We start from the raw sequence: 9,583 nt of genomic DNA, 5'->3' as shown, positions 1-9,583 counted from the left end.
CCTCCCACCAGACCATGGAGCGTCTGACGCAGCGATGCTGAACTCTGCTGTGGTGCAGCGCTGGCAATCGCGATGCCGGGAGCCCGACGATGACGTGAACCAGGTCATTGGCAGGAGTCAGGTCACGGCAGGCACGGCCCGTAATACAGCACGGCGCCTGGCAAGCCTCGGTGGGTTTGGTGCATGGGATGGGTGTCTGGATGGTGAAATGCTGTGTGAGTGCAAGGACCCTCAGAGAAATTGTTGGCGGGCTGGCCGTCGTGCCTGGGGGCCAATGGTGGGGACTCGCAGCAGCACATGACCCTCGCAGCCTATCCTCTCAGGAGGGCTCACCACGGGGCATGAAAATTTTCCAGCTTAATTACCACCTACAGGATTGAAGGGTGTGGGCTGTGCTTATGGAAAGGTTCAAGAAGCTTCAACTCTCGTGGAGCTCATGTCCTGCTTCCCCAACTGCACCGTGCAAGAGGTGAGTGGCCGTGTCAGCAGGTTAGACTGAGATCCCTTCTCCTCCAACAACATGTCGCATGCGTGCGTCTCAGCCATGGCGCCCATACACAGCTTAGAGATGTACTTTGTTGGGCTGAGCCTTTGGGCCATGGTGAAGAAGAGTTTCAAGGATGAAAACATTGTGCCTCGCTTTCCCAACTCCTGCCCCTAGGCTGGACTCCACATGGCAAACCCCGCCCACAACGGGGCGGCCGCACTGCCCCCCATGGGGGCTTCCCCTGACGGCCTCCTCTTCCGTCCGGTTCCTGACGCGAGTGAGAGGCCAGAGAGCCTCACCTTGTCAGGGGAGGAGGTTGGGCAGGATGGAAGTCCAGAAAGCTCGAGCGGGGTGTGGGAGGTGGTGGAGATCAAGAATGTGTGCCCCTTTGGACAGAGCGGCAGGTAGGGGAATCGTGGAGGAGGTTGCCTGAGGGAGGGTGTCCTATCCTACTACATGGTGATCGGGTGTCCAACCTTGGGCTCAGAGCAGGTCGGTGTGGACCTAGAAACCCCTTGTGCCATGTGCGGGGGGCCTTCCACTCAACTTTCTTGCATTCGTTTCGCACAGCGGCCTCTTCACGCTGAAAGACATGGACCCCGTCTGGGAGGTCCGAGCAGAGTGGGTGCCCCAGCTCCAGTTCCACATGCTGTGTTCAGGTGGGCAGCAGGGCCCTGCTGCTGTTGGGGGGCCCAACGCAGCGCATGTCGCGCCTCTGCCTGCTGGTCTGCTGCAGGCTGCGCCGCCCGCCTCGCCGGCCTCCGTGAGCCCTGGCCCCCACATCACGCACCCCTCGTGCAGGCCTGTCCAGTGCCCTGCTGGTGAGCCGGTCGGCGACCCGGGGCCTGCGTGTCTTCCGCATGCCTGCGGACGAGGCCTACGCCGGCCTCATGAAGCACTACATCGCGCGGCTCTGGGCGGCGGTGCGGGCGGGGCGGCGCAGCCTGCCAGCCAACCCCTGGGTCCGGGAGGCCAAGTACCAGGACCTGCTGAGGAGGACGCTGATGCTGGCGCGCAGCGCGCGGGTCGTGGCGGAGCACCCGGGCGCCCAGCCGCTGCGCGGATGCACCCACCTCACTCGCTGGTTCCTGGACGATGGGCGGGAGGGGGCGGCGCCCAGCTGACGGAGGGAGATTCAGTGATGGTGACGGGCGTGCTGTGTGGGCTGTGGGCGTCCCATGCGCGCATGGGCTTCTCGTGAGACATCATAGTTGGGCTCCACCCAGGAGCAATCCCAGTATTCTCTCCTCCACAACCATCACTCTGACATGCGTCTGTCTCTGCCTGCTCCAAGCATCATGTGCATAAATATGAGGGCGCAAGATGAAATGGAGACAGGGGGGCGCGGGCCATTGGAGGCCAGCATCGAGCATGAGAAAGCGCGGCACGTAGATCTCAGCGTCACCGGCTAGCGGCAGCCCATCTCCTGGCGGGATACCCTCTCGCACAGACAGCTGCAGGAGGGGCCCAACCACCGGGATCACTGCCCTAGCAGCCCCGCCTGGCGCTGCAGGCTTTTGCAGTAGCTCTGGTGCTGGTTGAAGTCCACGGCGGGCATGCAAGAGCAGTGCCTCACCGCGTCCGGGGCCTGGGGGCAGTGCATGGCGTCGTCATGCCGGTAACCGATGTCGTCGAAGAAGTGGATGGCGGCGCGGGCGTCCAGCAGCGCCAGGGCTGCCAGGGAGTGCACAGGCGCGTCGCCCCACCGCTCGTAAAAGAAGCCGCCGCTCCTCTCCAAGGCCGCGAAGAAGGCCTGGTACGCTTCGCTGCGGAAGAAGGCCAGGCTGCATGCGGAAAGGCGAGGGGGGAGAGCTCCCAATGAAAGGCCGCCCGGCGGTGGACCAGTATCGATCCATGTTGCAAATGCTTGGGTATGCCTGTTCCATCCATGTGATGAGATGCTGCTCGTTTGAGAATGCTGACGCCCCACCCGTCGCTGCATTCGAGCAGGGTACTGGCAAAGATCCCTCCCACCTGCATAGCCACAGCACACCTGCCGATCTCAAAGTTGCTCCAGTAGTGGCACCCCGTGTATGGTACAGTGTGCTCTGTCACCCTGAGGTCAGTCACCGACACCCGCGAGAAGCCTGGCGCCACCGATGCCAGGCCATTGTTGGGGTGCAGGAGGGTGGCATTGTCGCGGAGGAACTGAAACACGGTCGACCAGAGGGAGGGGATGGTGGACATCAGCTGCGAGGGTGTTGGGGGCAGGGGTGGTGCTTTGTAGACGGCCGGAATGAGCTGTCGGTGGTGACCTTGCAATGGAGGCAGAGAGAGGTGGGTCGAATTCCCAGGGCAGGCGCCCTCCTCACCTCAAGCCTGACAATGTTCCAGCCATATGCAGCCTGTTTGCTCTGGAAATGGAGGGAGAAGGGGGCAGAAACAAGTGTGGTGATGTGCAAACTTGGGCATCTGCGTCTCAACAGTGTTGCCCCAAACTGCAGAGGGAGGGAAGGGGCCTGTACCCTTTCCAAACCACGGCGAAGAGAACAAGCTGCTCGCACTCAGGGACACATGCCTGGCCTGTCCATGGGCCGGGCCCATCCGCCCACCCCTGCACACCCCCTCTCCGCATGCCTGCATGGTGAGGAACGGGTCTTGCTGGAGGTGACAGTAGAAGTGGACGCTGGGCTCAACCCGCCAGTAGTAGTCGAAGCCGCGCAGGAGCGGGTGGTGCATGAAGAAGCCGGAGAAGTACCGGCACATGAAGTGGTAGCTCTCCAACTCCCCGTGGAAAACATTGGCCGCCGCCTGCTGAGCGCGGGCCTTGGCGGCCGCTTCGGCGCTGACGTGGGCCGGGTAGGACCAGTGCTCCTGGGGCACCTTGCCGAAGAAGCACCGGCCTGCGACGCTGCGTTCCACCACTTGCATGAAGGAGGGGGAGAAGTCACCGTTGTTCACGATCACATCTGGGGATGAGTGGGAAGGAGAGGCATGGGGAAAGGTGAGGCGCAGAGGATTTCGGGCAGAGGAGAGGTGGATGTCTGAAGGTCAGAATCATGCCAGCCATGTCTGTCTCGCACAGCATCCCTCATGCTGCCACCCAAACTCGCACCAACGCCCCACTATCCCCACACGCACAGTCTCCGTCACGCACATGGGTACATGGCAGACACATTGCCGTTGAAGGTTGCCTCCAGCTCTTTCAAGCTCTGGACCACCCCCATGGCCTCTTGGTTCCGGGCCAGCACAAAGATTGCTGCACGGGGCTTGTCTTCAGGCCATGCCGCCAAGAGGCGGGCTATTGCCCCGGCGTCCTCCCTGTAACGCGTCTGCACAAAGCTCCTGCCTTTGGGGTCCTCAGGGGCATACGTAGGTGCCGAAATGGGTCGGGGGACGGTGATGCTGCGGATGTGTAGCAGGATCGTGAAGACAGCCCCTGCGGCCAGGCCGAGACTCAGTCTCCGTCTTTTGAGGGTATTGAAGGGGCTCCTGCCCATTACAATGCCAATGTCTCAGCCCATGTGCATCTGCGATTGTGATGGGGGAAGCGGTCATGGGCTGGTAATTTCCGATCGGATCCATGCGCCGCAACTGGTTGAAATGCTGCCGAGGCCAGCATGGCAGGGAAGTTGCAGACAGGTCTCTGACCTTGAGCAATACGATTACCATGTAAACTCGCCGCTTATCCTAAATTCTGTAAGGCGATGAGTAACGCGGTTCCGGATGAGAGATCGTGCAAGGGTTTTCGAGAGCCAGTATGTATGGGGGGTGCAAGGTCTGGCTTCGGGCTCCTCGTATTGTACAAGGGGTGCAAATATTATCCTCGACTCGTCATCTCCATGAACAATAGATGCATCTGGCCTCCTACTCCCTCGAGGACCACCCTCCCATTCGAATCTCAGAGATTGATCACTAGGGTACTGCCGGGTGGCTGTTTTGATCCCCTTCCAACCCCGTCAGCAGACAGGTAAGATGCGCAAGCATGGGCACGCACATCTTTCTCTGGGAATTTGCAGGTTTCAGCGTACCATGGTGGTGACAATCGGGTGACTGCTGAGCTGCCGGGCTCTGTTTGTCCTCAGACGGGGTTCATGGAGGACTTTGAATCCAGCATCAGGGGAGACTAATTAATGAGTAGAAGGTTGTACAAAGTTGTGTTGGCATGGTGGCAACAAAACCTACATCCTAGCAAGGGCACATGGTATTAACGCGTACCAATCTCAAGCGCACTCATGGATGGCCGCCCTCTCCAGCAGCCTCTGGCTCAGCCTTGCTTGGCCGCTCTGATCCGTGCCATCCGCTCCCGCAGCGACAGCTTGGGTCCTGGCGAACCGAGTCCTGACTGGGGAGAGACAGGCTGTGATGCTGCACTGGGAAGGCTTGGCAGTCGAGGTGGGGGACTGCTCGCCAGCTCGGCAGGTACCAGAGAGGCGGTCTGTGCTGCTCCAGGCTTGCGCGCCTCCCTTGTTGAGGCCTGTGGCGCAACGTCAGCTCCGAACAGATCGTCAAAGAGGCTCAAGCCATCTGCAGGGAGCGCCTGCTTCTGCATGAGAACAGAGGTAAGAGAATCGGGATGGAAGGCACCTTGATGATAATACTGATGGACACCTGAATGGCCGTGTTCATGTAGCATGGCTGCTGAAGAGGAGTGGGTCTGACCTGAGACTGGGGAGGTGGCCCAGCTGAATGCGCTGCAGCGACCCCAGGGGTCAGGGTGCTGGGTGCACCAGACCCGGGCGCATCAGGGGTGTCGCGGTCTCCTCCTGCATCGGCATGCGGCCGTGCGCCCTCAGAGCTTGTCGTAGAGAGGGAGATGTGGACTTTTCCCAGGTTGTGGGATGTGGCGGCAGGAGTTTCTGCGGCCACACCTGCGCCTGCTCTCCTTGGTCGGCTCTTTGGCGGTACTGCAGTTTGCCTGCCCTGCTGCCTCCGGGATGGCTGTCGGATGCCTCTGTCCAGATCCTCGTCGTCTCCCCAGGGGGCCTCAGCATCACCACCTGCAGCAGGCTCCTGGTCCGCGCCCTCAAATCCGCTGGACGCCACAGCACGTACGGCCCTTCCCGGCGGAGCAGTCAGCCTGCTCGCCCTCCGGCCACTCCCCGACGCCGGCAGGGGTGGCGAGGCAGCAGGCGACTCCCCCTCCGCCTGCAGCACGACGGCTGTCGGCCGCTTGATGCGGGTGGCGGGCCCCCTGCGCCCCCTCGCGGCCGGACCCCGCACGGCTCGCGGCTTGGCTGGGCTGGGCGGGCTGCTGGGAAGAAAACGTGCCCATGGCCAGCGCTCGACCGGCTCTGCCGCCATGGCATAATCTGTGTGTGTGTGTGAGGATGACTGTGGTCGGCACAGACCCGCTGCCAGCTTGTGGACATGGCAGGCATTCCCCAGTTTTATTGCATGCTTGCGAGGGCCACCTGCAGGGTCTGGCATGGGCTTGTCGTCCAGCACGGCGTCCGTCGCTGCATCCACCCATCTGCAGCGCGGGTGGCGGGTTTGCTCATCAACAGATGTCCATGCTGCAGAGTCTCGAGCCAGCATGGCCGGTATGGTGCAACGGAACCAAACCAAATCCTGACACTCCGAGCCCGGCCAACCCCTCACCCACCCAGGGTCCACAAGCCGGCACGCGCCGCCGCTCAGTCGCGCCCGGAGGCCCTCCAGGCCCGTGCCGGGGTCGCGCCCGGCCTGCAGCGCCTCCAGCACGTCCGCGCCGCGCACCTCGCCGCCGCGCTTGCCTCGCAGGCAGACGAAGAGGCCGGTAACCTCGCCAGCCACCTCGTCCACCCTGGCGCCCATGAGCCGCAGCGAGGCCCGCAGGTAGTCCCCCTGCTCCCTCGCACCGTCGTGGTCCCGCGCCAGGTCCACCACGCAGCAATCAAAAGCCGCGGCGGCGACCCGCTTGGCCCCGCTCCCCGCCAGAGCAGCCTCCTGCTGCCGGCCGGCGCTCCCCGGCACTCCGGCCAGCTCAGCGCAAGTCAAGACCTCCAGCTCGCGTACATCCGCCGTGCTGGGAAAAGGCGCCACCCTGGCGCCCGGGCCCCGCAGCTCGGCGAGCAGGCGGGGCGCCGACAGCGCCTCGACGCGAATGTGGCGCTCCAGCATGGCTTCTACATCCTCCGGGGTCAAGTCCTCGTCGCCTGCGTCCCCATACTCCCTCCCACGCTCCAGCGCCTGCATTGAGCAGGTGGGGGAAGAAGGTGGGGGTGATGATTTGAAGGGCTTGAGGCACGCAAAAGGTCGGGGTGCCCACCTACCGCATGGAGCAGGACTCTGCAGCCGGTGCAATCCCGCAGCACACCAGTCACAGGAAGTCACACCCAGGCGCACCCGCTCCGAGCTGAGGTGGACGTAGTGCCGGGGTCTCATCGCCACGGCTCGGCCCTCCACCATACAGGCCTCCAGCCAGGAGGTGTGCACCAGGTCCCGGTCCTGCTTGATCGCGGCCCGTGCGGCGAGCGAGTCGGCGCCATCTGCGTGGATGCGGCGCCCGCGAGCAGTGGTGATATGAGGGGGGGATGGGGGGCCTAGGAATAGAGAATGCGGATTACATCAATCCCCAGGCGTGGTGACGGTAAGAATCCCAACGAAGGAACCCATTGCCTTCTTCTCCGAGCATGCACCCTCTGCAGTCTGACAGGCATCGTCCTCCCACGCCGCCCTCTCCCTCTTCTCAAACTATATCCGCGCCGACCTGCGAGGAGAAGGGTCACGCGGGGCACCAGGTTTTGGGAGACCCGCCCCCCGAGCCCGGCGACACCCCTCTCCAGCCGCCGCCGCCGCTCGCCGGACATGCTGGCGTGCCCGGCAAAGTGCACAAGGTCGTCTGCCAGGTCGGAGCCCACCACCTGGACCTGCAGGGCGGTGAGTAGGGAGCTGGATGCAAATAAAGGTGAAATAGCTGTTCAGGAAGTGGGTCAAGAGTGGTTGCATGCACTCTCCCTGTACACCCTATTCCAAACCAACCTCTCACATACATCTGAGGTGTCTGCGGGTCGGTAGGTCCCGACGACAGAGAGCGCGAGGCGCGGCCGCTTAGCCGTCCCTGGGGGAGGCGTGTCCCAAGCCAGGGAGGGTCGGGTCGGGCGCTTGCGGGGCGTGTACTGGCTGGGGGACCTCACCAGCCCAGACGAGGCCTCGGCCGTCCCCGTGCCGTCTGCAGGGCAGGGGGGGGGGTGGACCTCCCTGAATGCAAGGCGACGGCCTGCGCAGCGTTCCGGATCCGCAGTCCGGAAGCCGTGCACGGTTGCCACACACAGGGAGTCGAGGCCCATGCCACCCCGATGGCGCTTCAACAAAACCTGGTTTGCTGCAGGCAGCCACACAACCCCCGCCCGCACCGCTGGCTTGCGTTTCCCGCGGGAGGCCCTCCCTGATTCGGCCCCTCAGCTCCGCGTCGGTGGTGGCTTGGCAAGGCACCTTGTCCCACCTGCTTGGATGGTCAGCATTGGAGGTGGCGGGGCGGGTGAGGCAGCTGGATTTTGCATAGAATAGGTCCCTGCATCAAGGCAGCAGATGTCCAGCACAGATGCTGACCCATGGCTGCTGTCAAGCCCTTCAATCCCATGTGCTGCAAAAACACTACCCTCCACAGAATCATCTCTCATGCACGCGGTGCCAGCTCAACAGGCACCAGGGCTCCTGCTCCCCTTTCCTCCCCCTATGTACTCCTCCACCACCCTCCACCCCTCACACACATGCCACCTTATGTCATGCACCGCAGGGAAGCGGAGGGAGAGCTTGGTCGCGAAGGTGCTGGATGGGATGGTCCTCAGGTCGGCATGCACTTCCAGGACCACCGACTGCGAGGGATCCTTGATCCACACATCCGGCGCCTCCCTGCCTGTGGTCCTGCGATGTTTTTGAGAGGGAGAGTGGGAGAAACCCGTCAGCACAGCTCTATGCACCAAACCTTGGCGTCCTGCTGACGTCAATGCAGTGCGTGCCGGCAGGTGTCTGCAGCAGGCGCTAGATGCCATTCCTAGGCAAATTCCCATCCAAGTACTCACTGCAGGCAAGGGGGTGGCACACTCTTCCCATCCAGGAACAGGTGCTTCAGCTGGGCATTCAGTGAAGCTCGCTCCTCGTCGGTCACGCCGGTGCCGACCTGAGGCTCCCAGTGAGCGGGAGGTAGGAGGATTCAAGTAGTCGACAATTGCGGGGAGTGGATGAGTGGACGGTTGAATACGCGCAATCCCACAGCCGTATTTTGAAGATGTGACGGCAGAACCAACTACCACCAGAGTGCAACAAAAACACCCGTCTCCCCCCAGCAGCCTCACCCGGCAGAACGTCAGCCAGGAGCTGGGAGCTTCCCCGGAGACAGGGTTGGGCACCGCCAGTGCAAGGAGGAACTGGGAGATTGCGTCGCCCCGTCGGCCCTGGCCATACCTATTTCATGATGAGATGGAAAGGGTGTCAGGTTTCAAGAGGCTGAACGAGGCTGTTCTGACACATGCATCCTGCCAGCCACCTCCCACTCCCGACCGTGCAGCGGGGTGGTCCTCCCCCCCCATACAGCTTCTTCTACACCCAAGCACTCCGCCACCCACCAGCCGCCGACGATGACGGCGTCGATGTCCATGTTCCTCACGTAATCCAGCTTGATCTTCAGCCAAGACCCCGACCGGTCGTTGGTGGTCCACATCGAGTCGAGCGCCTTGATGACAATGCCCTCGTCCTTCAGCGCCGTGCTCTGAGAGGAGCGGCGATCAAGGGAAGTGGGGGTAACTGGAACTTGCACGTGGACAGCATGTACCGAGTGCCAAGTGCTGAATTGTTCCATCTTGGAAGCTGGGGTGCCGCGCGGGCGTGCACGCGCTCAAAGCCACACCCAGTTGGCCTTGCCTGGTCCAGAGCCTCCTGTATGTCCTCCTGGGTCCTGCCCTCCCGGGAGAACAGGACGTCGTTGAACCGCGTCTCCCCCGGCAGCAGGGGCACCACTCGCCCCATCACCCCAGATGTAGGTATCGCAACTGCCAATGCGGAGGGGCGTGACTTTGGTGGAGGGAGGCGGCAAGGGTCGGGGGGAGGCAGGCTGCATGCATCCTGCGGTGAGCACCTGGCAGGCAGGCTTGCCCAAAGGTGCACCGCCACACCATCAACCCCCCCCCCCCCCCCCCCCCCCCCCCCCCCCCCCCCCACCCACCCACCCCCCCC

At 63.0% G+C, this 9,583-nt stretch overlaps 2 protein-coding genes across 2 annotated transcripts in view; both read right to left on the bottom strand.

The window, feature by feature from the left end:
- Positions 1 to 1,967: 1,967 nt before the first annotated feature.
- On the bottom strand, positions 1,968 to 3,654 carry F751_3130 (Glycolipid 2-alpha-mannosyltransferase 1; the record flags this gene model as incomplete). The annotated part of the gene is made up of 5 exons (XM_011398998.1): positions 1,968 to 2,271; positions 2,481 to 2,677; positions 2,800 to 2,841; positions 3,050 to 3,396; positions 3,585 to 3,654. 5 exons carry the CDS (start codon positions 3,652 to 3,654, stop codon positions 1,968 to 1,970), a joined length of 960 nt encoding a protein of 319 aa, XP_011397300.1.
- A 2,273-nt stretch (positions 3,655 to 5,927) lies between these two features.
- F751_3129 (DNA ligase 4) overlaps positions 5,928 to 9,583 on the bottom strand; it is a gene marked incomplete at both ends in the record, with an annotated part of 6,083 nt that continues 2,427 nt past the window's right edge. Inside the window, 11 exons of the mRNA XM_011398997.1 lie at positions 5,928 to 5,943; positions 6,033 to 6,598; positions 6,755 to 6,897; positions 7,119 to 7,278; positions 7,402 to 7,580; positions 7,765 to 7,853; positions 8,129 to 8,275; positions 8,434 to 8,531; positions 8,707 to 8,815; positions 8,977 to 9,117; positions 9,258 to 9,399. Of these exons, the coding sequence (XP_011397299.1) occupies positions 5,928 to 5,943; positions 6,033 to 6,598; positions 6,755 to 6,897; positions 7,119 to 7,278; positions 7,402 to 7,580; positions 7,765 to 7,853; positions 8,129 to 8,275; positions 8,434 to 8,531; positions 8,707 to 8,815; positions 8,977 to 9,117; positions 9,258 to 9,399 (1,790 nt within the window). The remainder of the gene's footprint in view (positions 5,944 to 6,032; positions 6,599 to 6,754; positions 6,898 to 7,118; positions 7,279 to 7,401; positions 7,581 to 7,764; positions 7,854 to 8,128; positions 8,276 to 8,433; positions 8,532 to 8,706; positions 8,816 to 8,976; positions 9,118 to 9,257; positions 9,400 to 9,583) is intronic.

Source organism: Auxenochlorella protothecoides, assembly GCF_000733215.1.
Source record: "Auxenochlorella protothecoides strain 0710 unplaced genomic scaffold scaffold33, whole genome shotgun sequence".
Taxonomy (NCBI): Eukaryota; Viridiplantae; Chlorophyta; class Trebouxiophyceae; order Chlorellales; family Chlorellaceae; genus Auxenochlorella; species Auxenochlorella protothecoides.
Note: the sequence above shows the minus strand (reverse complement) of the source record. Positions and strands in the feature narration are given on the sequence as shown.